Genomic DNA, 27,954 nt, shown 5'->3' with positions numbered 1-27,954 from the left:
TCCATGAAGAACAAAATTCATATAAATGATCCAAATTAAGGATAATTATAGTTCGAATAAGCAATAAGTTAATTTATCGTTCACTAATTGCAAATCAAGGAGGTTAATAATCTTAATTTTCAACATATAGAAATTCCCCCGATTGCAATAGAGGATCTTCTATGCTTCAGAGCTACAAAAATGCAATATTACAATATCAATGTCAACCTGTCTATTTCGTAATTAGTTAGTAGACTCGATAAAAAGCAAAAGGTCACAAATTTTGTAATAATTATACCTACAATCAACTCATGAATTTTCTCAATTTTCGACATGATCCCAGTCAATAGACTTGTCTTCAAAATTGTAATGAGGGTGATGAAGCCTACTTCGACCCAATCTACTCATCACTGCAAGACCTGCGAAGAAGAAGATATCGCAAAATTTAGTTTAGAAAAGAGTTCAATTGTAGAAATAGAATTATATATACATAGCATCAAATTTATTTATTTATTTTTTCATTGAGTAAGTTTGACACTCTTAATGATAAATAACAGTACAGACATGAAAACCACCAAGCAAACATTTTTCCTCTATCCAAACATGTTATTTGTAATATATTATCTTATTTAGTCATGCATAGCCACACTAATAAGTTTACATACAATTGACATGTAGTTATTATTATGAATCTTGAAGTGTGAAACCAAGATATACTTCGTAAGTTAGTATACTAATTGATCTTAATGATTTTTGAACGTTATAGTCTCTAGATAATTGGAAAAAAAAAAAAAAAAAAAAAAAAAAAAAAAAAAAAAAAAAAAAAAAAAACCTTAGTTTTATTCGTGCATTACATGGGATCTGAGCTAGTTAAGAGAAGTAAGAAAATTACAGTTACATATTGGATATGAAAAATTAGACAATGTAAATCAGTTGAACTTACTCTATTAAGACTATGATTAACAGAAGACAGAGCAAACAGGCAACTAAGCCCATCTTTGGCTATGACCATCAAAAAAAAAATACAGTAATCCAATGAAATGAGATAATCAGAGTAGGGCAGTGACATAACAGCTATGGAAAAGTTGACCAGCTGAAAATAGACATATCTCTCTAGTTTCTAAAGTCTGGACATCTACGTTAACCTAGTTACCTGGTCAATGTAGGTGTAGATTGATAACGGGAGGTCAAAAGAGGATCCAATTATATTGGGCCAATGCGGATCACAGGTCAATAGCAAGTTAATAATGGGTGGGCCAATAAATGAGCAAGAATTAATAATGGAGAGAGATAAAAATAAGTATATGTGATAACAAGACTATACATGAATTTATTTTTACAATTTTTACATTTGTCTATTTTATTTTTCGATTAAATTGGACTCACACTTTGGCCCTGTCCAATAAAGGCCCAATCCATTAAAAGTCTTGTCCGATTAAAACCTTTAATCTTGATCAAAATCATATACTCATTGGAAGGCAAAATTCTTTAACCCATTCAGTATCAATCACATTCCCTCAGTACCATAACTCTGCTAATTTAATTAGTGGTTTTACCCCATATAAAACTGCTTTGAGTTTGTGGTTTAACAAAGCATGGAAATAGTTTCATACTTTTCCACCAATGAGTGGAATTTGTATTCACCCACAATTGCTAACTCAGTTAGCTGTGAGTCACCTGTCTGTTTATTACAAGCAGCCATTTGAATGTGTGATTTATTATTAAGCATATTATCATTAACATGTTAAGAAAAAAGAAAAAAAAAAAGAATTTTTCTGTAAAACTAGTGTATTTGAGGAATTTAGTAATCTTTTAGCATATTCTTGTGAAGTCATTCATTCTACGTAGAAATTCACTGTAATATATAGCCAAATAAAATAAAAAAAAATTACCTTCAACAACTTTATAAAGAGACGACCACCATCTATCTCTAGGAACTTGGTATTGCTCAAGAGTCTCCTCAATAGCTCTGTCATGCTTTCCTTCCAAGACACCCTGTAGCGTTATGACTGCATCCTTTGTCCTCCTCAGAATGTTATCCTCATCTTCAATCTCAAACTGTTGAAGGTCATTCTGCGATGATGTTAAGCTCACACCAAGGGCAAATTGAGCTGCTGCTGCCCATCTTGAAGATGCCAACCACCTCCTCTGCCCATCTAGCCCATTATCATCTCCAGTTGACCTATTTTCAACTGCATCTTTACGTACAAGGCTGCGCAAATATTGAGCATTTGCAGCTCCAGTACTTTGAACCATCTTGGAGAAGGCACTTTCTTCACTTAAGAGAAGCTTCTCTGGGGTATCATATTCAAGAACCTGAAAAAAGATTATGATATAAACCAACTGGTGAGATGTGAAAACAAAATTTAAAAACTGAAACAAACAGGGTTCATATAAGGATATTAGAGAGAAAATATAAGTTAATTGCTAAATGAGAAAAATAAAAAAATAAAGGGGAGAGAGAGAGAAAGAGATTTGTATTTAACATCATCAAAAGAATTTAAGTACCCATGTCTGACACGGGTACGTGTCTAAGCATCTGACTCGCTATTTTTTGGAAAAATTCCATGATTTTAGATTTAATGTGAAGTGTCCAAGTGTCGAGAATCTGACAGGGATATTTGAGGTGAAATGAAGAGCTTGAGTTACATATAAAGATCAAATTTTATTCCATCACCACCCATATAAACATCAAATTATATTCCATAACCACCCATATCATTGGTGCTATGTTTAATATGTATAACAGTCCAAAGAAGTTATTAATATAAAATAAGGTAAACTGACTAAATGTTAGAGAAAATACCTTTCCAGCCTCGAGAAGAAGGATGCGGTCACAGTCAATAATAGTGTTAAGTCGATGAGCAATTATGAGCATTGTACATGATTTAAATTCTTCTCGTATTGTTTTCTGGATTAGAGCATCAGTTCTCACATCAACAGCAGCAGTTGCTTCATCAAGAACCAAAATCTTGGATCGTCGGAGCAGAGCCCGAGCAAGACTTAGAAGTTGACGTTGACCAACACTGAAGTTTTCCCCAGCTTCAGAGACCTTTCAAACAAAATTAAGAATTATAAGATGAACATATTTTTTCAAATGTATGAAACCAGGAAACATTAAAGGTATACCAAGAGTGTAAGAGATACAACAGCGAAGAAAAGGTAAGATTTTGGATAATTATTGAATCCAATAGGACTTGTAAAGATTCTATCACGTCTTTTGTGTTGTCACAGACTCTAGAATCCACCTAAGCTCAAAAGCTCTGTACCATGCGATATACAATGAACGGGTCACCGAAACGGCGAAACCGGGCGAAACATACAGCTATTACTTTCCACTAGCATAAATATTGAAGTTTGCACTATCTTAAATCCTATTTCAACCCCTTCTCTGTCAATTCTTACCTATGTGGCTTACTAATATAGGAAAACAATTAGTTTATACAAGTATATGATACATAAAAGATATTCTCAAATACAAATAAGGTATTTTCATTCAAAACAAGTTTTTATCATACAGAATAAGTTTCAAAGAAAACAAAATTCAAATAAAATAAGTTCAAGTTTAGAAAAAATAAGCAGAATAGAACAGAGCCTAAGTGAGGTAATGGAGAGAGAGAGAGAGAGAGAGAGAGAGAGAGAGAGAGAGAGAGAGATACACTTAAAGGAACACTATGAATACATGCATTATTGTTTCTGAAGAGTCAAGATATAAACTATTTTAGGAAAAGTCATAACAAGTACTACTACTTATGAAAATTTTGGTTATAGACACTAACAGTAGAATAATGATACTTGTAACTTGAAAGTTTGTTCAGTATAGCTCTGTAACACCAACCAAAAGCCTCTTGAAAAACATACCTCAGCATCCAGACCTAAAGGATTCCTCCTAATGACTTCCTTCAAATGGGCCCTCTCCAAAGCTTCCCAAAGATCAGCATCATTATGTTCATTGAAAGGATCCAGATTAAACCTCACAGATCCTAATTATACAAGAATAGTTATGATCATTAGTAGTTAGTAAGAATACTCTTAAAAAGGTGCAGAAAACTGGCCTTATATAAAAAGTATGATGATACAATGATCTTAAGTTATAGTAATGATTTTATTGATGTGTTAACATTTTAAGAAAAGTAATGATCAATATTAAGAAGATATTTCATAAGAAATTAAAAGCTTTTGAAAATTATTGCATTTATGGAAGCTGAATCATTAGTATCTTTTTAATTTGGGACCTAAATTCATAAATATCTTGGACCAAGAATAGAATTAAGAAAACTTATAACAAAAATAAATAAAGTCCTCTCTTGACTTCCGAGTATTTCAATGGATTGAACGATCAGGTCAAACCCAGGGTTAGTGTACACATCTTAGAAGATAAACGACAATATGATTAAAAACCAACAAAAAGGAAGGCCACTATTAGAACAGATATCTATAGACAAATCAATAAAATAGGCATTGGTGATTCAGAAACAGCCTTAGATATGTGAAAGAGAAATTTCAAAGCAATCATGTAAAGGATAAATTAACACAGATCATCAAATTCATTATTACTTTCTATGCCTTCAGTTTAAAGACACAGATCTCTGAGGAATAAAATGTAGCTCAATATTCAATCTTAATCAGAAATAAATAATGAAGTTCCAAGGCAAATTAACAATTCTTCCAAAAAAAAAAAAAAAAAAAAAAAAAAAAAAAAAAAAAAAAAAAAGGTAAAGTTGAATTTAGGAGGGAAAATTCCCTCCAAAAAAAGAACACTAATTTAGTATAGGTATATAGCTGTCAAAAAAATTATAATAAATATATAATTTTTATTAACAAGCAAGAATGACTTTCACGTCAATGATATAGTTTGTAGCACAGTTACAGTGTACCCCATTCACCGCTCAAAACTAGGGGCAGAGACAGCAAAGTTAACCATAGTGAGAAAATTGCAATGATAGAAAATTAACTGAGACCATAACTAAGCGAAACATACCTGAGAATAAAACAGGTGCCTGAGGTATGATTCCCAATACTTTGCGTAAATCAGTGAGTCCAAATTTGGCAATATCGTAGTCGTCAATTAATATTTTCCCCCTTTCGAGCTCTACAATACGAAATAATGCATTGAGCATGCTCGATTTCCCAGCTCCAGTTCGTCCAACTATTCCAACCTTGTCACTAGGGTGTACTGTGAAGGAGACACCATGCAATACAGGAGGAAGTTCGGGTCGGTAACGTAACACCACATCCTCAAACTTGATAGAGCCTGATGAAGGCCAACCAGGAGGAGGTCGGTTACTTTCAATAACAGGAGGTGCTTCAGAAGGCAAATCAATATATGTACCAACTCGTTCAACTGCATTGAAATTATTTTCTGCAAGACTTGCAAGTCTTAGCACTCCAGTCAACAGCCCTGTGATATTCAAGGCATAACTAAGAAGCAACCCCATAGTAGAGGCAAATGCCTCTTGGTTCTCTGCTCTACCATTCTGCATGACAGCAAAAGTTGCTGTAAGCCATATCATAAGACCCCCTAGCGTTTCCAACCGTATAGCAAGCCAGCGATTTCCACTCATGTTCACTAGAGTGAATCTGATATTGTTGTCCATGGACTTTCCATTGATATTGGCCATTCGATCATAGGCTTGGTAGGCTCGGATAGTTGCTAGCCCATTTAATGCTTCTCCAAACTGTGCATAAACAGGTGATCTGGAGACTGAATCTAACCTTTTAACCTCTCGTGCTGTGCTCTGCAAACCAAGAATGCAAGCTATTCAGAAGTGCACTTGCAAATTCATTAAGTGGATGATCCTCTCAGTTTATGCTTATAGTCTGATTGTGATATAGACCACAAATGCAGAATCAATAAACTTAAATAATTCTCAGGAGACACAATATAGAAAAACTTACTCAGTTACTTAGATGTCAATAGATTAAGAACTTTATCCAAATTTGCAGCAAAAAAAGAGTAACATGAATGAAAATCACAAAGGACAATAACCTTATATCATCAAAGCATGAGTCCTCCATCATACGATATAATAATCCTATTTCATTGTAAGGTGATGATTGTGACCATTTCATAATAAGTTTGAATAAGCAAGAAATTCATGTGATGTTCAAGAATAAAAAATAAACAATCAGGACCAGATTTGTGTCACATAGGATAGTGCCAGTGCTCATCAGCTCAAGTTCATAGATTAAAGATAAAGGCAAACAAACATGAAACAACTGACTTGTTGATGACTTTTGGAGGCTATAATTAAGGTGAAAAAAAAAAAATCCCTAATTAAATATTTAAAAAGCAAGAGGGACTTTATGCTTGAGGTTCATCGAAGAGAGATTTCCAACTCTTTAAGTTGTAATTTAGGTATCATTTAACAATGAGCAGAATCCCAGTAAACCGCATGATTTGAAAGGGTATCTCTTTAAAATTCAGATTAAGAGCTTTTCCAGGATAATAGACAAAACAGAATGGCAAGATATACCTGGAAGTACAGATAGGCACCATAGAACAAGACCAGAAGAGGCATTATGGCCCATAAGGACATGGTGCTCACAATTCCAATCAAAACAAATGTTGATATAAGCTGCGACATCATGTTTAAAAACATATTTCCAAATACAGCAACATTTCGATCAATATCACCAAGGTCCTTTGCAAATCTGTTAATGACACGTCCAAGAGGGTTGGTTTGGAAAAAGACCATTGGAGCTCTAAGAATGGATTTAAGCATAGCATCATGGAGTCTCTTAGCCGCATAAAGACTTGAAGTAATCAACCAGTAAGAATTTATCAATGTAATCAGGACCTGGACCAAGAAACAATTACAGATGTATTATAAATTGTACCCTACAAATACCGAGTTATGGGCAACCAACTTTCAGCTTTCTGTTTTTCACTTGGTGCATGGTATATAGCAAAATGAAATAGTTGAGTTACGAAAGAAAGAAGAAATGATTTACTCATCGAGAAACCAAATCTAACCAATAGTCACCTGACCAAATGATAAAAGAGCATAGACCAGATTGTAAAATCCTGGTCCATATCTGTGGGGGCTGCTTTGATCTGTCCAAACACTCAACCACGTGCTACTTGAAACTCGCAGAACTTCGGTGAAGACATAGCACATGAGAAGTATCATAACAACCCATGTCCCTCCAAGTGCATTTTTGTACCTGCATTCACAAGAGGCGAATTTCTACTTATGATGAACCCAATATTCCACATAAAAGATGAACATAATAAGTTACAATAGAACAAAAAGGTCCAACTTAAGTTTTATAAGTGACTACTTGATCAGCTGGTTTGAAAATGTTATTGCCACATGCAAAGGAGTGGTGCATTGTGTGGGAGATAGGTCAAGCTTTTTTCTTCAGCAGAAAAGCAAAAGTCAGCCACATAAAGGTCTGCAATGCATATTTCTTCAAATATGACCATGCATATCACTGGATAATCAATCTTCCATATATTGACGAAAAAACTTTATTTTTATTTATTTTCTTTCAAAATCTTTTTGGAAACCTAAGACAAGTTAATTATATTACATAGAGCATACAGTATACAAAAGTAAATCTAAAAGGACCAACACCAGGGTTGCAATGCTTAGGAGACAAAAAAAAAATAGCTAACATCTTTTAATCCCCTCTACATTTGTTTGGTAAGAATTCCCATCCACACACCTAAACCAATCTAAAACTAGAAGCCAGTGATAACATGCAAGTGCCGTATCAAAAGACTAGTACAGGAAAAAATTACAGCCACTCTCCAGCTACAACAGCTATGCATAAAGAGCTTCTACAGGAATAGCACTGCTCATAGCCTCATAATCCAATAACAGAAGAGACTTGGTCTAGGCATCATTTATACCAGTGAGTACATCCAGGCTCTTCCTCAAGGGAGGCTATTTGCAATTTTTCATCAGAAAGGAGCTTCAACTAAGGGTAATAAGAAGTGAACCCTAGCTCAACCGAAAGAAAAGGATTAGATGAGAATCATAGAAGCCAGAGGAAATGCTATGAAGGAGAGGAAGGATAAATAATTGGTTAAGAATGATAAAACTCCAGTTAAAGGATATGTACATGTAAATTGAATTGTCAAAGTCACTAATAGAATGGAAGCTCAATAACAAAAGATTCCAACATCTTGATCTAGTCAACTCTTCCCTGTCATCAAAAAGAAAGGGGAAAGTGTACTAGCTTTAGTCCTCCATATTCTTTAGGCAACAATATGGAAAATAGCTCTCCCACAAAATAACAAACAATGAGATGTGAAAGCCCACACACCAGCCCTCTTTACGTTCAGATTAGGACATTAGAGATGGTGAATCAAGATGCCATCTAAACTTATGCACGTGAGGCAACAGACAGACTAACTGCCCTCCTGATATTAAAAACCTGCATGCTCATTTGCAAAGCAGAAGAATGTGAAAGGGTAAACTTACACTTGTATGCATAATGGACTTGCTCCCCAATCCCATCCACAACATCCAAAAAGGAGGGGAGAAATTTTTGTGGTTATTGGAGCATCGGCCAATTAGGAGTATTCACAATACATCATAATTTAAGAAAAAGAAATGAACTGATTAGATGGATGATATGATACCACTTTTTTGGCTAATAATGGTAGGCCAATTTAAGGGCACTAATTATGAAAATCATGGTTCAGACAAAATAGATAAGATAACTGGTAAGCAACTGTGTTAAGCCAGAAAAGACAGTAGGCAATTGTGTCAGGAAAATAAAGCTATAAAAATCAGATACCTTATTAATACATCTAAACTCACAACACCAGTTTCTCGCTCTTCCTGCTTGATCAGAACAGATTTAGATTCTTTAGGTTTTTGTGGATCAGTTGTAACACTTGTTTTGTCATTTAAATTTCCATTTGCTACAACTTTTGGAGCCTTTTCATCACTGCTCTCAACATCAAGCTTCTCTTCTGTGTATTCTTCCATTTTTCCAGCATTTTCCATCAATTTTTGGAACATTACTCCATTCTCAGACAATTCCTCAAAAGTACCTTCTTCTTTAATTAGACCATCATGAACCAAGATGATTCTGTCAACTTGTGACAAAAAATGCAGCTGGTTTGTGACGAGTACCCTAGTTCTTCCACTAAGCTCCTCCTTGATACACTTCTCGAAAACCTACAGATCATCATAATTAAAAATAAAAAAAAAATAAATAAATAAATAATCAAACCATAACTCACAAGATGAAGTGTCAATCATCTACTAAGAAAAGGTAGTCATTACTAGTTTATAAAACCTTAAAAAACTGGCAACATATATATCAACCATTAATGTGTTAGCAAATATTCTAAGCTATTTATGTAATAAGCCATAGCAGGCCACCTGTCGACATACATACGCAAGACGCCAAGACAGCAACCAGGTAGTGAGAAGGGAAATATGGGTGGCAAGGAAACTGATCAGGCAGAGGAAGGCAGCAGAATGTAAGAGCAGGAATAGCATCCTAGGGATTGGAGTAATAATAGGAGAGAGAGGGAATAAGTTCAACATGCAGAAGTGTGATCTGATTTTGTAGGGGGGGGAGATTGTATGCCTCTTGAACAGCTCACTGATTGTTAACCCTTTTTATCTTTCATTATTAATCGAAGAGCCCATCTTTCTTTAAAGATCTTGCCTTTTCTCAATTTTGTGTAGTGTTTTGACTGAATTGTGCCTCGGTTTTGTTACAATTTAAAATAAATATAGAAGAATCATAAATGGCACATCACCAACAATGATTTGCTGTGTCAACTCATGCTGGTGACAATACAAAATAACAAATCTGTATATTTTTACATGAGCAGAAGCCACTAAATTCGAACATTCCTTCGTAAAATACAGCTGCAGTAATAGAAGACTTATGAGAAAAGCAGGGATAATTATACATTATACACAAATTTATTATGAAAATACTGGATGTTTAGTTTCGCTTAAATGCCCAGTCAACAAATGAATATTAGCAAATAATGTTTAGTAAGCTAGTCCAAAAAAAAATCATATATTAACAAAAATCAACGAGAATGTCTTGAGTTTTAACTAGTAGATTAATAAAAGCACAACAAACCTCCAAGAAAAAATGGAACCCAAAAAATAAAAACAATAAGCAGAAGTAGGCAGACAATAATTACCTGTCGACCCACATGTGCATCAAGAGCACTCAAAGGATCATCAAAGATATAAACATCTGATTTGGAATACACAGCCCGAGCCATTGATACCCTTTGCTTCTGGCCACCACTAATATTCACTCCTCTTTCACCAATCTCAGTAAGATCACCACCCTGATCAAGAACCAAAAAAATTATGTATAAAACACCAAATTAAAAAATAAAAATAAAAAAATAATATAACAAATGAAACAAAGAATTAATACAAACAGCATAGACGAAATATAAAAAAAAATATCCAGAAGCATCGATCAAGTGATGAACATAAACTTACTGGAAGCAATTCCAGGTCTTGCTTCAAGGCCGTAACATTGAGTGCCGTCTCATATTTTGCAGGTTCAAATACTGATCCAAATAGAATATTATCGCGTACCTACAAGAGCCCACATTTAGGAGTGACAGAAATTCTTCATAATGAAGCAATTAAAAAAAAAACATTAATTATATTTTAACTGATAAAGTAGAGACGACCAGTCCACTTTATTAATGGAAGACAAGCCCAACTTCTGAATAGTATCTCTATTGCCAATAAGATAAAAGATAACATAATTAAACAACTCACAGTGGCATTAAATATCCAAGAAACTTGTGGCACATAAGCAACTGTCCCTCTGATGACAGCACTTGTATCAGAAGACAAAGGAGGAACCTCCCCAAGCATTGCAGATATTAATGATGTCTTTCCTTCTCCAGTACCACCTACTATTGCTACTAAGCTTCCAACAGGTATATCCAAATTTATATTGGCTAGTGTGGGCTTCTCTGCCTGAAAAAAAGTAATAATAAATTCAACTATTTCAAATCATTAGGAATGTGACCCACCAAAGCCCAAGAATGTTCACAGGACTATAAGAATATATGTAAGTAATAGGCGAAATTCAATGTAGAGTCGTAGAAGAAGAATGGATGATAGCATTTTTGAGATATTAAAAGTTTAAAACTTTAATTAATTAGTTTAAATCTAATTAAACTCGTTATCACTGAAAGTTATCGTTAGCATAATTACGGTAACATCTACAAGTGCAAGTTCATTGACTATCTATTACCTTTTTAAGGCATTTGTTCTCAAAATATGATGTGAGATTAACCTCATTTCTTGTCAATATGTAAACATATTGCATTGCATCAAACCCCTAAACCAAGACTAAAGTAAATGAAAGAGATCCAAAGAGATATGACAATCTAAAATCGAATACCATACCATCAGCTGACGACCTCTAACAAGACATCAGCCAATGGGAAAATAAAGGAAAAATCTAAAGTACATTTCCTAATATTTGACCTCCCATTAGCTATATTGACAGTTTGGCACCTCACACCCCACAGCCACAGATCTAAGTTTCAAAGAAAGTGATATATTGAGGCAGCAATGATCAACGTTAACGTATAAGTGGATTGTAATCTACTCCCGCTGTTCCTTATACTGGCAACACTTGCCTCTTTTATCCATTTTTAAATACTTGCACATTTTGGCATGGAATCAGTATCATGTTGTTGTTTCTTTCACTATTTCTACTTGCACTAATCCTTAATTGTTAATCTCTCCTACAAACAATTAAGTACCCCCATTAGCTCCACTTCCACATTAATTTATTCATTTCCATGTACTACCCACAGTTCTTCCTAAAATACATGTAATATCAAGTATTCAGGAACAAGGAGTATATACACTACCCCTATTTATATTTGTTCTACTCCATTTATGGGGTCTTTTTTTTTGGTTCTATTTTACTTTATTCCACTATTGGCATACTACATTTACCATCATACCCCTCTTACCCACAACATTCACACTTTTCCAAATTCTCTCTCTTACTTTATTTTACACCTACCCACTTTTTTACACACACACATCTTACACCCACCCACCTTTTTACACACTTCCATTTTATTTCAAAGTTTTCTTAAACTAAGTATCTGCAGTGACTTGTACAAACAAATGTAATATATTTTTGTAACAAGGATATGTGAGTAAACCTTTAAATCCCAAGAGAAGTTTCCATTTTTAATCGAGACAGCTGGCAATGCTGGATCAAGAGGCGGATTTGGCAGAAGGACCCTCTCCTCAGCCAGCAATAAATCTTCCAAGCGCTTCAGGGATACATTTGCGTTTACAACCTGTCATCACCAAAAATAAAAAACTAATATTTCAGAATAGCTAAGCAGCAACATATAAATCAGATTAGAGAGCAAATTGAGCATATAAAGAGGAAGCTATAATATGTATTCAAATGTTGGTAGATCAGGAAAGGACAATTGATACCCTATATTTTCTTTGACATTCCAAAGCTACTCACAAACATCAATAGATAAATTACACTTTTAAGGACTCCTGTAGGGTGAGGAAGGCAGTGAGAGCACCCTTAAGCGGACAACATTCACCATAGAGGATATGGCCATAAGGAATATGGCAATACTACAGTATCACTAGGTATAGGGCCATATTGAAAGATCTATATAATAGATTGAAATATAAAACCATTCAGAAATATTTCTGTCATACAACATGACAGAATCAATCCAAGAAGCCATGTATGAAATAGCTAGAAGGTTTGCCAGATTACCTGTGTTATGATGTTTGGAAGCATAAACAGAGGAAACCGTAGCACTGCAAATAATGAAAGAGATGTAAATGCCCTCGCCGGTGTCAAGTCACCTCCAAGCAGTGAGAACATCCCAAAGGAGACCACAGTTACCATAACAGGTATACTATTCAGTATAAAACTGTTCAACTGCAAATGCAAGAAAAGAATAGACGTCAACAGACCACATATTGGACAAGCTCAGGCATGTGAACACATCCAACAATGGGCAAGGAGACTATAAACCATGGCAATAAGATCACAAATAAAGTAGATACATGATTAAAATTCAAACAAGCTACATTAAATCTACAATAGCTAACAATTATCCACTAAAGAAGCTACTAAAACCACATAATGAAGTGTTCCAAATTCGTATACAGATAATATAGACCACACAAGACAGCAGTAATATTACCAAAATGACCAGAAACAACAAAATTCGTTTGCCAAAATCACCAGAATTCAGGATACGATATTACGATGAATAAAAATGATTTAAAAATTTATATTAATATTCAAGCATCCATAGATACATTAGTGATCTGGCAAGACCCGTGAAGCCATGTGTTGACCTGCATCTAATCTATATAGCCAAAAATAACTCTTGGACTAGTACACTAGTTGCACATGGCTGCATAGCTTACACAGGAGATTCTAAAAAAAAAAAAAAAAAAAAGAAAAAAGAAAACAAAAAAAAAAAAAAACTTCCCAATCCATTAAGTTATACTCCAAGGAAGCATCATTGATATAGAGTCACTAGGACTTACTACTACTTGCAGGTTGGTTAACTGGTTAAGTCATCACTTCCATTCTCTACAGGATAAGGGTCCAAATCCATAAGCTCACCAAATCATTTGTAAGAAGAAATCATCACTGAGCCTCCTTTTAAAAGAGCCCAAAATTACCCTCTCAGCCTCAATTGACCCATGACACATATGCTCATGCTATCATTCTACCATTTTACTAGTAGACTTCCTCTAAATCTTCTATTCCTCTCTCTTCCTTAATCTACCTCTATTTTCTCTAACTCAAGCACTTTATGGGGGATAATCCAAAAAAAAAAAAAAACAAGGCGGAACCTTCTTTGTTTATAGGGCTATTGGAGCAATCTGGTACCGTTTCAGTTCTTAATATCAGTTGTGCAAGTAATATATTAGAATAGACACTACTTAATGGAAATCTTAGCAAATCGCTCTCTGCATAATTCAGTACACCCAATTGTTGACATAACTACCATCATCCATAGCCACCAAGAAGTTGCACCATTAGAACTAGGACAGCACCCTTTAAAGATAAATTTAAACTAAGAAAATAAATAATTACGAGTAATTAATTCCTTTGACCACGAATAACATGCAAGGATTTTTAAACTTTTCAATTTCGGAATTCCTCATTCTCCCAAACAAGGTTCTCATACCGCTGCTAGTAGCTGCGCTTTACGAAACCATGATAGCTCATCCGCTCGTAGGGTTTGGACCTTTCCTTGGAAACTAGTCTCCCATGCATAGCACCTGGTCAAAATTAGCAGGACTTATTATAAATTCTCACTTGTCTTACAAAAATCCAAGGCATAAGCCAATGTTACAAGATTTACATACTTTACAGTATCCATGGCAGCCAATATTTCATTCATAAGGCCGATTCTCTTGTCAGTGCGCTGTAAGCCTTCTTTGGTCAACTTCTGCATCTTGCTGATGATGTATGTCTAGCATAAAAATGCAATAAGTCATTTTACGTTTGAATAAGTAATAGATAAATAATTTCCAAAAGAGTGAAACAAGCTTTAACTGAATGAACATACATTTCCAAACTCACAAACCTGCACCTCACTAATAGGGTAGTCAATCCCTCCCACAACAATTCTTCTTATATGACAGAGAAATAAAAAATTCATACTACCTCCATTTCTGAAAGTTATTAACATTATTAGCACAGTGCTGACGTGGTGAGTGGGTGTAAGAAAAAGGTGGATAAAGTAAAAGAGAGTGCAAAAAGGTGATTGGGTGTATAAAAAAAGAGGATTAAGTAAGAGATAGTGTGTGTAAAGGTGTGGGTGTAAGATAAAAGTTGATATACTAAGAGAGAGTGTGTAAAAAAGGTAAGTGGGTGCAAGAAAGGCGGATAAAGTAAGAGAGTGAGTAAAAAGGTGATTGGGTGTAAGAGGGGCAAGGTAGTAAAAAGGGTTCAACAAGTATGGAATAACTGAAGTGTTAAGAACTTTTAGGCACGGAGGTAGTACTTGTTTCTTAGGGACTGTTACATCAAAGTCCAGAGCCAAGAAACACCTAATGCATTTGAACGAATTCCTCTTATTATGGACAGTTTTAAGACTTTCCAAAAAATGCCTACACTTTTCATACATTATATACTGCATCCTCCCTAATCCTTGTATAACCTAATAAATAACTTTTTGTAGTCCATATGGAAAGAACATTGTAATTATGTCTATATTTTTATCAACATGAAATCCATATAAGTCCACAAACCAAACAAAACACAACTCTTTGATCTCCAGATCTCAATTAATAATAAAATATTGAAACTCAGATCAGCCACAGTTGCAAATAGTTGGCAAGACCCCACTGGAGCAGAGAAAAATTAACCTTCTCTTACAGAGGATTTAATTAACTTGCAACAGAAAAATTAGACACCCCAGTAATCCAATAACTTTCAACAGTGTGTAATTTCTCAGGTTCAACCAGCCAACTGACCTAGGTCATGAGCCCCTGAAGTAAGAATGGTACTGACAGAAACAAATTTGATAAGTTAAATCAAATCTTAATAAGGGTAACCTAGAGAGAGAGAATGAGATTATATACAAATTTAATTAAAAAAAAATGGATGGTGCTTGATATGCAAGTTAATAAGGAATCGCATACAGTAGTCTCCACTCTCCATTTGTATTAATTACTGTGGTTCATGACACAACAATACTAACAGTGAAAAATAAATAAGCAAACACAGGAAAACCCAACAACGTTCTTTCCTTTAAGATTACATTTGCAATGTAATAAAGAGTAAAATGGCTTTTTTTTTTCTTACCTGTATGGGGAACAAAAGAACTAGCATCAAAGCACCAACAATTGAGGCCACTCCTAGCTCCTTGTAAAGAAGAACCATAGCAATAACAATACGAAATGGAGCCGACCACACTGTATGAAGGGACTGGCAAACTTGCTGCAGTAATAAGAACAACAACGTGAGATGCAATACATATTTAAAACTAACACAAAGGGCCTTCAAACAAACATTAAAATTTGGTCTACTTCACAAATCCACCAATCTAGCAGCTATTGCATATACCAGTTTCCCAATTTACTTGGAAAACAGAGACATCACAGGGCACAGGCCAATTAGCCAGATTAAAGAAGCAGGCAAGAAACTAATATACAGTATACTAATTGGGTTCTAGATAATTCACTCAAGAAATGAACAACCAAACTATAATTCCTTTTCAAGATATTTAAAAGGAATATTATCAAAGAATTTTCTCTAGGTTAGGTTTATATACATGGTGAAGGTCTGGTTCAATAGGTCATGTTTGCCACATTTGATGAATGCATTTCTCAACAAAAATGTCGTTGACAAGACAGATTCTAGGATAAGACGGCCATTGGTATTAAAACTCCTCATTCCACCTGAAGTACCCGAATTATATCCTTGATACTCTGATATAGATATGGACACTTGAAACTTCATTTTAGACCCAAATGATGGAACTTTTTTCATACAAAAGCCAAAGTCAGAGACTTGGACACAATTTCATGTCTGAGCTCTGAGTATCATAGGATAGATAAATACACTCATATCTTAGCACTAAGGTCAATCATATCTTTCATGCCTTGAATACTTACACATATATTGATTCCTTCAAAGCTTAAATTATATGTGCCAATTCCGCAAAAGATTGATCAACATCAAAACATATAAAGTACTTGCAGCTAATATCAGAATATTCATTCGGGATCAGGCTAGCAGCTACTGAAACTTTGCTAGCCAATAAAAGATAAGAAGTAATCTCTTAAGACAAGAGTTTAAATTATGCTTCAGTCACTCAACAGCAATTTAGTTTTTTCAACAATGATCAATTTATAATACTAAATTCATAATACATGCCTGGAGAGATTCAGCATCAGTAGTCATCATATTGGTTATTTTCCCAGTTGCAATTTTTTTGCGACTCTCGTGAGTTAGTCTTAAGGATTTGCGAAATACTGCAGCTACCTGCAGGACAAACACAAAGATAGATATGAATAATGGGAGGACAACATATCACATGTCAATAATGAAATTCAACTACGAAAAAAAATTAAGATCATATAAATAGAGATAATGTAGAAAATAATCTTAAATTACCAACAACTATTCCAAGCACACTAAACCACATGCCAACAACTATGCTATTACTTCAATATAAAAATGATATGGAAGTGATTGAACTTCTTTTCTTAAGATATATAGGTGTTGGACAAAGATACAAGGAAAACCAAAATAAATTTACCAAAGTTGATCGGAGCCGGTACCCAACACGCATAACATTTTGAAAATATTGTGCTTCACATAACACCCCCAACACCTGGATAGTACATTAAACAAAAATGCAAAAATGTCAGGAACATTTTAATGTAACAATATGGTAATATTTAAGATTATATTGTGAAATGAAATTCATGCAACTTCCTCAAGGGAAACAATGGACAAGTAGCGACTTTTTAGTGTTAAGAATAAACAGGGGCAATTATTTCGAGATGAAAACAGAAAGTAAACTGCACTTAGTAGCATGGTACACTTGGGACAATGGATAAGTTATGAGACTTTAAAACTGAATGACTCCCAATATGACCTTCTTCCGATCGTGTAATTATTTATCCTACTAGATAGTTTACCTTCATCCAATTTTTTATCCTAATCCTAAACGAATTATGGGACATCATATTAGTTTTTCATGGTTGGAATGAATAGGTTGCTCTAAAGGAAACAGATCATCACTAGCTTTCCTTGTGAAGTAACCTTAAACTATAAAACACACCAACATGCAACAAGGAGATATAAGTGGCAGACAACCATTTTGTTTCTGCTGTCAATGTAAGATAATTGATATAGTCTTGCAGCTAACAATCGCCACTTTCTCCCATTTTCCCTTTCTTTCAGAAATTTATCGCTTCTCGCGGAAAAATCAATTTTCCCCTCCCAGACCTTCACTTTTGCTAATTCCAGGAGATTTGTTATCAGTTACTAGATGAGAATATTCAACATCTTAAAATAGCTCGAGTAAAAACAAAAATTCCAAAGTGAAAGTCCAGATAGACCCTGGATGGTTAATAACTTAATATCACCAGGAACCAATGACAACTTTTTCATTATTTAGCTTACTCAGTGAATGTATACCAGCTATTGGCAAAGGACAAAGTATTTATCCAATCATAATAGGAGAGTATGTCCAGTTTACTAGGTTGTTATAATTTGATACAACTCCTATAAGAGAAAACGTTTACATCCTGAACTAATTTGGAATAACCAAAAAAGAACTGTGAAGAGCACATATGTGCAGAAATCCTCAGACAAAGGATTTAAGAACTAAGCTTTGAAAGATCATCTGGAAAGAAGTCATCACTCAATAACATTTTACACACAGACATAGATAGAAGCCATCTTATGTTAAATTAAAAATAAATAAAAAATAAAAAAATTCACAATAAAAAAATATAGTATCACACTAGAGTGCTAGACCTATAAATCTTATTACAAAGACACAAGAAAATAAACACGATGTCCAACTACGTTCCATCAGATCAGGAAGGAGAGCAAGAACGGGCACAATTCGGGTACAAGAATTGGCGCCAATAACTTCGACGACACAAACAAGACAAATTAATTATCAAATGATATAGATCCTATTTTAAGACAGGATTTTTAATAAATTTTTCATTAAAACTCAAATAAGATGAAAAAGACAGTAAGCACTAAGACAACACATAATAATGATGGAGTACTAGTGTCAAGTTTTATACAGAAAAAAAATAAGAATAAAGAGCTCCCTTGCACATGTTCTCATTTTCAGCTACTCTTGTTTTTTTTTTTACCTTTCTCTCTCCACTCATCTTTTTCTGCAATGAATTTTTTAAATCGATCTCGCAAATGCATACCCAGTGCCCTATTCACAATCACCAACCACGAATCCTTAATCCCACAAAACCCAAATCCAAAGAACAAACCTCAACACCCACATGGGGTTTGGTTGGCATCAAAACCTTGGCAACAAAATTCAAATTTGTCATTGAAACCTACTACCATGTTATGCAAGAAGTCAATTCTAGCTTAGATGGAACCCAGGACATCAAAGTAATCACTATGTCTAATATTTAGTTAGAGATGGTGGTGGGTTAGGAAAGGAAAGAACAAATACATTACGAAAATTGGGGGAAAGGGGGAAAATATTGAAAAAAAATAAAATGAAACACTAATACGAGGTTACAGAATCAACGGCCTGTGTCCAATACAAACGCGTGAACCCATATAAAAAATTAAAAAACAAAATAAAGACACTCCATAACCGGTGTTGGGTATTGAAATCACCTTGTCTCACGACTCCCACCCCGTAACCATACCTGACACAAGATCTAATAGGCGTACCCATGCTTCATAATTAATTATCCAACAGAAATAAGTCTAGTGGTTCCTATGTTTGCTACTATATATGAAGTATCACACCCATGTCCAACTCAAGCATGATACAGGTGAAGAATTCTTGTAAAATAGATAGTGAATAACTTTTTCTTCATAACAATCAATCATGGTTCTCAGTTTTACTCCCTTAAAGGTTTCCTCAAACCTTTATGTTTTCTTTACTCCAACGTTTTAACCACTCCTTTAAAGCTTTCTTGAATTCTATTCTTGGTTCTCTTTTAAAACTCCCTCAATTTTTCTTGAGATGCTCTTTCTTTTGCTCACTTTACTCACCTTTTTTTCAAACTCGTACAAATGATTATCTTGTTATGTCCCTTTCTTTGTACGTATGGTTCCTTATGACAGTTCATGTTAGCTGATCCCAAATCATTTTGGAAATAAGGCTTTATTGTTGTTGTTGTTGTTTTTGTTGTTGTAACAATCATTCATGGTTCAGTGGATTTATCATCTCTGGTTATATGCACTCACAACATGACAGCACAATTTGAGTGAAAATTATAGAATCCTATTTATGCAGCCATAATAGAAGTCAACTACAAAAGCGCAAAATACACAATTAAATTGATCACTGAATTCATAACGAAAATTTAACGACACAATGGATGGATAGAGGCAATACCACTCCCACAAAGATTGAAAACGCATAAATGTAACCTATCCAAGCTGGATCTCCTTCTTGCATTGACTGCAAAATTTACAAAGCACAAAAGAACTGTATTCAGCTGATACGGATGATTAGAAATCTTATTGAACAAAAGATTAAAAAAACAGCTAGGTGCAATGTTGATAATGAACTTCCACAAATTTATCATTCGTACTCCCTTATCTCTATTCATACAATGCTATGTATGTGCGCACCAGCAGTATTTGCATGGATGCACGCTGGTGAATGCACATATACACGTGTGCCACTGTGTATGACTGTATGTGAGCAAATAAGTGGGTTTATTTACAGATTATAGCCACTAAGTTGAATCTTATTTAAAACCATCAGTATCCTAAATTCCTGCAAATCTATACAAAAGCATGACCTTCTATCACCACCACCTTTCTCAGCAAAATAAGTTGTGAACCTAAAGTACCTACTAGATGGAACCACAAGAAAAAATAAGCAATTGAAAGGAAAATTATGGGAAATTGTGAAAACCATATAAAGCAAGGTACAGAATATAAAGCTCGAAACCCTCTCATAACTAGATTACACAGAGATCACACACATGAATAAACTAGCCTCCTAAGGAAAAAAAAATATATTAAAATTATTACCATGTGTGATATAACATATATCGTTAATCTTCCTAATTTCAATAAGTTACGGAGTATAAGGTTTACAGAAGGGAAAAATAATGTAGGGATGAAATTTGTTTTACCAAAATGAAGAAACAAACAATAAACTCTAATGCAGTTATCTATTTCTTCATAGTGTTTCCAACAATAATCATCTCATATCACCACATAAAAAATCACCGCCGCCACCCCTTTTGCCTATTTCCACCTTCTTCCATGAATTCTCACGACCAGTACTACTTCTTCTTCTTTAGTAACACATTTGTAATGCTACATGAAAAACATGCCTAGGCCAAACTTTATAATGAGCAAAAGCCAAAGGCGGTCACTGGTCAGGTTCAAGAGTAGGGACCTTGAAGACCAAGTCATCAAGTCAAACCACCAGAGGAGCTGAATCTTCGCCATGACAAAGTATATTGTTTGAAATTGTGTGTGTGTGTGTGTGGTGGGGGGGGGGCGTATTTTGTCGAATACTTATACTATCTCAACTTATTCAAACTAATTATTTTAAACTTTATCTAAAATAAGTTAAAATAATTCAAAATAAGAACAAGCCCTTAATTCTAAATTCAACATTATGCAACAACCCACTTTTTTGTTGGTAATATGATGGAATGGGAGAACTGACCGTTAGGAGGCTGTTGAGCAAAAGTGGGCCAACAAATTGCGAAAGATCATTACCAATCTGCAAGTCAGAAATATCGGGCATTAAGTGCATGATAAAGTTGATTCAGCTAATGGAACAAACTGTTCAAGAGCCCTTATTACAATAGTTTTTTAGACCATAACATATATTAACCCTTTTTGTGGTATAGGCTAACACACATTCATACCAATGGAAAACTTATGTCAACTAAATAAATCTTGGTAAAAATTAACTTGTGTACGATACAAAAAGCATTTTATTTATAATTTTGAATTAGATTAACTCAGCGAGTATTTTATATAATCAATAAACCATGTTTACCTATTTACATACACATTGAACAAATCTAACAAAAACCCACATGATAACTTTTTTTTTCTTGTATACATATCACAAATTGATTATATATACTTGAATTTTATATAATCAATTCACGTCAACGACGTGTCGTTATTATACATATACTTTCTAAATATATTTTCGTATTTAATTTTATTATTTTATCCCACTAACGTTTCATGAACTGTATTGATTTCCTCTGCTAAAGTTTTCAAAAACGTTTATGTTTTTTTACTCCAACATTTTAACCACTCCTTTAAAACTTTCTTGAATTTTATTCATGGTTCTCTTTTAAAACTCGCTTAATTTTCCGTTGATGTTCTTTCTTTTGTTCACTTTACACACCTTTTTTTCAAACTCTTTCAAATGATTAACTTGTTATGTTCCTTTCTTTATATCGTATGGTTCCTAATGATGATTCATGTTAGCCGACCCCAAATTATTTTGGGACTAAGGCTTTGTTGTTGTTGTTGATACGAATCACAAATTGTGGTAAAATTATGAATTTTTTTAACATTGAACAAATTAATAGTAAATGAGTACCCTAAAAAAACACACATTATGTGTGTGTGTTCCATTTCTTTTTGGTTGACACAATTTCACTTTAGGCAATAAGCACTATTAAGTTACTTTGACTCCCTTTTGTGATTTATACTCAAGGACAAACATAGTCATGTAGTGACTTGTTAGATTCGTCTCAATGTATATTCTCCAAGTATAAACTGAATATAATTTTTTCTCATTGATAATTGAAGATAGTTATTTCTGAAATCATGCTAGGCAAATGTGCTAAAAGAAATGTACCTACTAAAATGAAAAGGAGGAAGTATAAGGATAATATATTTTTTTATGTGTTGTATTATTATAGAAGCCAACTAATCTAATGTCAAATATATAATTAGAGTAGAAAATAGCTCAAAATCACTTCCGGCAATGTCAGATTTTTGTTTCTAGATAAGGTGAATTTTTACTGGTAATGTGAGTTTAATACCAGATACTGTAATTTTTTCATAGCAATATATATATTCTATAAATGATCATGCATATTTAGAAGACAAAAGTACCTTCCAGAATCCTCCCCACCAAAACCTACATATTAAAATGAATGGGTCAGTAATAAAAATGTATACATATATTTACAGACAAACAAATCTTAACAGTCAAATCTTGAGGACATACAAAAGTAGCCCAAACATGTTAAAGTCAAAATGGTTCACTGAAATCAAAATAAAAAGTCTAACTTTTAAGAATAAATTGGACAATTTGAGAAACTAAGGAGCAAAATATTTTTGCACAAGGCAATAAGACAGAAGCAAAAGCTTGAAAAGAAAAAAAAAAAAAAACCGCCACCAGTTAACATAGGATTAATGATGAAAGATATACACCAACATACCTTCCACCAAGACTACGATTTAACGGTCTTAAAAGCCACGGTTTTGGTTTTCGAGATTCCTCAACCCAGCAACTCTGGAACCTAGAATATCAGACAAAAACCCAGGGAAACCATTCATACATTATAAAGAATAGAGATATATGTAAGTAAATTGTACATACTTGCTTATCAATGTTTCAGTTTGATCCCATGTGTCTAGCTTCCATACGTCCTTCTCTGTTAATGGTCTTTTATAACCAAGCTTCATGAGGGGATTCATCCATGAAAATAAAATTTCTATCAAGGTAAACAAAATAATAAGGCAACTTGTTAGAGAGCAGAACACTTCAGAAATTGAGACTACATTTCTGATGTGTATCTTATTAGAATAACATAAGCAAGCAACAAGTTCTTCCTTCAATCACAAAAGTTTATAAAATCATCTAATTAGCCATCATAAACATGTTTAAAAGTTTCCAATTAAAATTGTTTTTACACATATGACAAGGACGATGTGATTATGATGTCTCTTCAATTACTATCTTGAAAAGGAAGGCGTAATTATGATGTCTAATAATTAACTAGAAGTGATTCAAACATTTTAGAATTCAGGGAATCATCAAACATAAAATTAACAAGGATGGAAGATCAGCTCCCAAAGGCTGCCTACTCAACATCCACCTGAATAGTTTTGAAAACAAAAGTTAAGAGAGGAAAAAAATACATACTAGACAATATGTTAACATGCCTCTCCGGACAGATTAGCTCTCCACCAGGAAGTTCCTCGTACTCACTGTCTTCAATTTGTTCATGCCTTATGGGAGTATAACCCGGGTAAGGATCCAAACTAGGAACGTAGACAAACAAAAGTACTCCAAACAGACCCTAAACCAAAGGAAAAGAGCAACTCTAAATACATCTTTAAGAAAAGAGAGCACATTAGTCACAGATAAGATAGAAGCATAAAAATACCACTTTTATCAGAACAGTTTTGCATGAGCTTTTAATGATAAGTAGTTTGCAACATGAACTAAGAAAACTTATAAGGTTGAATATCCATTGATTATATTCCTCAATAAAAGAAGTTTTTTTATGAGATATAGATACTGCTTCCATCAATTAAATTAAAGTTATTTTCTAAACGAACGATCTTTATTCAAACAGCAGAATACGAATACAACAATTCAGATAGGGATCAAATACAAATAGCTGGACCCACTCAATAAGAACATCAGGAAAACAAAAAACATTCTACTTAAGATAGGGATCAAATGCAACTCTATAACAAGCGGCCTTGTTGCTTAAAATAACTCTCAAGCGGATTGGTCAACTTACAACTCTATTCAAAGAAATGAAGCATTTTTCAAAGCCTAATTACATTATAAAGTAATTTAAATGAACAAAGTCAAAGGCAACTAACCTGGATGAGAACCTCACTGATGTAGAGATACAGCACCGATCTGCAACAACACAACCCCAGTCACAAATGATAAAACTAGCCATGGCGCTTAAATCCAAATAATTTTTGTAAGGAACAAGCTTCCTTCACAGAAAAAAATACAGATACAAGAAACCATCTAGTAAATTGGACGGTATGGTAACATATTTTTTGAAAAAAAAAAAAAATATATATATATATATATCATCTTCTTTCTATACACGCAAGCTTGAAGTCAACCACAAATTTTCTTTATATAGGGAAAGCATGCAACAGGAGCTGCAGAGCAGAAACAATCATTAAAGATGATGAACAGAGGTATACAAAATAAACAAGAGGATGAACAAAGCAACACAAAAAGAGGTACACAAAGAGCACAACAGAAGAAGATGAAGAAAGAAGCAACCATAAATGTGCCACTGCCCACTGGAAACTAAAAGTATGAAATTCGCATTTACTATAAAATCCATTCTTCTCTATTTCATGTATTTTACGCATTTCTATCATTTTACTTACTTTACCTTTGCTTGAGGTGGAGGGGGACGGGGCAATAGCATAATCAGGAATTTCGAATAGGGTAGAAAACTAATTAAAACAAGATTCATACATATCCATTAAGATAACATTTCCAATCTGTATTATTTGTTATGTTGATACCTACATTCTTGAGTAAAAATATAACGGCTTATTTACAAAAGTAAAATAGGAAATTGTAGTCTATAAAATTAAAAAATTACATTGCAAGTTGATGTCTAGGCACTGAGATAGAACCCATGACCAATATCATCCATATTGAAACATGCTCGTAATGCAAAATTAAAGGCCCCCAAACTATAGCCTATCAGGCATTTTCTAAGTAAAATTACCCTTCTTCCAATGTAGATTCGCCCATGGAAATGAGGGGATTAAGATAAAAATATATTTCAACAGAGAATTGTAGAAGAGCTTAAAAAAGAGAAAAGGCATTAGAGTGTCACTTTGTCAGTTGTCATAAATATATTTATTCAGAAATTTTTAACAATTGACTGAAGGTTTGAATACGGTACAAGCACATAAGAAGAAAGCATTTCTATCACATGTAAGAGTTAGTCAAAGAAGCACTGAAGATGTCAGAGTTAGTCAAAGAAGCACTAAAGATGTAAGAACCAACCTATCATAGTGCTCCTTCAAAGTAAGCATGAGATTGAGCATCACAGCATCTCCAACCAAAGCATACATGATACCAAATCTGACAAACCATCGGAATTCCCGAACATATACTTTAATTTCTATGCCAGTCATGACGAACACTGAGAGCCAAGCAAGAGCTTCGATGATTAATGAGATCACCTGAAGAAGAAGGAAATATGTGTTACTGATTCTGCAAAATGGAAGCGTAGAATTTGAATAATGCAAGTAGGAAATATTGCAAGTCCTAAATCAATGGGAAAATTTTGTACATGAACACCTTTTGAAAAAGGGAAAAGATGCTGAACTCATGCTCTAAACTTTTAGCCAATATGTAGAGAACTTACCCTTAAAGCTGCAGACAGCAGACTTTTAGGCTTGTATATATCACAGTAACAATGACTATAAATATCATGGAGACAAAGAGACTCGTTGTTGCTTGTGTCTGAAATATATACTCCCTCCATTTTTTTAATAAGTATTATATTTACCAAATGCGGCTATGTTTCAATAAGTGTTACACTTCCTTCTTTGACAAATAGCTACATTTTAATGTTATATCTTTCTCCTTTCATGGTCCCCAACCAAACCGACTACTACTTTTTTATTATTTCTTTCCTCTCACATTTATTAATTTTCAATAAACTATTAACCCTACTATCTTTCTTATACAATTTTTTTATTACTCTAACTACCCCACTTACCTCTTATTATATTTAAGTCAATTAAGTCGCCTAAAACTATGTGTCGGTCAAAGTGTAACACTTATTAAAACACGAAGGGAGTATAGACCTTTAACTCTCATCACTACAGACACCATAAGCTGAGGTTTTATGCAACTTTTTGGCAGCAATGAGAAAGAAAATATGATACCTTAAACATAAAAGTAAACAATATCCTAACCAGCTTATATTTACTTAATCAAAGAGATTAAAAATAAGATTGGAAAATTTTAAATCCATTTGCTACAGAGACTAAAGGTTTTATTAGAGATTTCCCTGTTTTCATTTTTAACAAAGAAAATTGTACCAAGGAAGTCCTCTTATTCTTCTTCTTCTTGTTCTTCTTCTTCTTCTTCTTGTTCTTCTTCTTCTTCTTCTTCTTCTTCTTCTTGAACGCCTTGATCCCATAAGTGGGGTCGGCTACATGAACCAACATGAGGACTTCCGAGGAGGTCACCCATCCTAGTACTACTCTCAATCATTGTGGCTCATGCCAAACAATGTGACAAAGTTTTACACTGACAAAGTACTACTTTTATCTCACATAAAGAGTTTTGTCTTTTAATAACGATACTGATGACATACAGAGAACAGAGAATTAAGAGACTGAAAAAGCTATTTTTCGCAACATGCATCTCAGTATACAAGGCTTGACTTTTCTATATTTTATTTATATCAACAAAAAAATTTTTCTCATCAACTGTTCCTATAAAGATATGAGATAGTGAGTATCAAATCTTAGATATTTTTGGTCATCTTGGTTTGTTTTAACAATAGAACAAAAAAAAAAAAGAATTAAGCTAAGCATGTGACTCTTTTATTTTTGTATAAAATGAATGACTAATAAAAGAACAAACAGAGGTATAAACTAGGAAACAGAGAAAGCAAGATATGTTTAATTCAATGACACAGCGCATAAGATAAGAATCCCACTGCAGTTCAACAAAAAACACTCTGTATGTTACTTGCATCAAACATAAGCTGAATAACAAACTTTAAGAAATAAATAGAAGGGCATACTTCATACGGCGCAAGACCAGCCTGCCCATCCAAATTAAGCACCGAAACGCCCATGATTAACCTGAACAAAGGCTCAGCAGCAGAGTAACCAGCCAACAAAGCCAGGAGGTAATTGTAAAACTTGGACCTCAAACAAAACTTCTGAGCTTTCACATTATTCTGGATTATCCATATTCGATATAGACAAAGCCCCATCATAACTAAATGTGACACACAAATCACAAGACTGTTTGTGCCACAGGGTGTATAAGCTCCCAGTGCATTTTGCACTGCTGTTCCCCAGACACCATTCGCCACCGGTTGGCAATACCAATCCAATGGCTTGAAAGCCATCGCTAACAGCCTTTTTACCCTCAAATCCAATCAGTATAAATCCCTGCCTACTTTTGCTTCAACCTCAAATAAAACTATGATGAGATATACAACACATTTATTCCCCTAAAACACCTGCCACAAAACAAACCCCAATATAAATTCAGCTTGCTTTTACAACTCAACTAAAATTTCTTCAACAATTCGAGCTTTGCCAATCACTATTATAATT

General features: G+C 34.0%; 1 protein-coding gene across 1 annotated transcript; it reads right to left on the bottom strand.

Annotated features, from left to right (window-relative positions):
- Positions 1-16: 16 nt before the first annotated feature.
- On the bottom strand, positions 17-27,743 carry LOC110709444 (ABC transporter C family member 2-like). The gene is made up of 27 exons (XM_021887659.1): positions 27,411-27,743; positions 25,652-25,830; positions 24,484-24,523; positions 23,792-23,948; positions 23,246-23,360; positions 23,085-23,165; positions 22,756-22,780; positions 21,335-21,391; positions 20,039-20,104; positions 17,234-17,308; positions 16,849-16,956; positions 15,775-15,909; positions 14,331-14,437; positions 14,150-14,243; positions 12,712-12,879; positions 12,125-12,265; positions 10,710-10,913; positions 10,422-10,520; positions 10,109-10,261; positions 8,731-9,116; positions 6,966-7,146; positions 6,456-6,779; positions 4,961-5,717; positions 3,841-3,962; positions 2,786-3,031; positions 1,872-2,295; positions 17-398 (listed from the first exon to the last, which is right to left on the bottom strand). Exons 1-27 carry the CDS (start codon positions 27,741-27,743, stop codon positions 301-303), a joined length of 4,875 nt encoding a protein of 1,624 aa, XP_021743351.1. The 3' UTR covers positions 17-300.
- Positions 27,744-27,954: the final 211 nt, after the last annotated feature.

The sequence above is a fragment of the Chenopodium quinoa genome, unplaced genomic scaffold (assembly GCF_001683475.1).
Source record: "Chenopodium quinoa cultivar QQ74 unplaced genomic scaffold, ASM168347v1, whole genome shotgun sequence".
Lineage (NCBI taxonomy): Eukaryota > Viridiplantae > Streptophyta > Magnoliopsida > Caryophyllales > Amaranthaceae > Chenopodium > Chenopodium quinoa.
This window is presented reverse-complemented; position numbering and strand designations above follow the sequence as displayed.

What these genes read in the sequence shown, in the direction of transcription:
- LOC110709444 (XM_021887659.1), bottom strand. Translation starts at nt 27,743, where the DNA reads ATGGCTTTCAAGCCATTGGATTGGTATTGCCAACCGGTGGCGAATGGT. An exon ending in TCAGTGAGGTTCTCATCCAG is followed by an intron (nt 23,949 to 24,483) that starts GTTAGTTGCCTT and finishes CCTTTGGTTTAG; the next exon opens with GGTCTGTTTGGAGTACTTTT. An exon ending in AATCGTAGTCTTGGTGGAAG is followed by an intron (nt 22,781 to 23,084) that starts GTATGTTGGTGT and finishes TTTAATATGTAG; the next exon opens with GTTTTGGTGGGGAGGATTCT.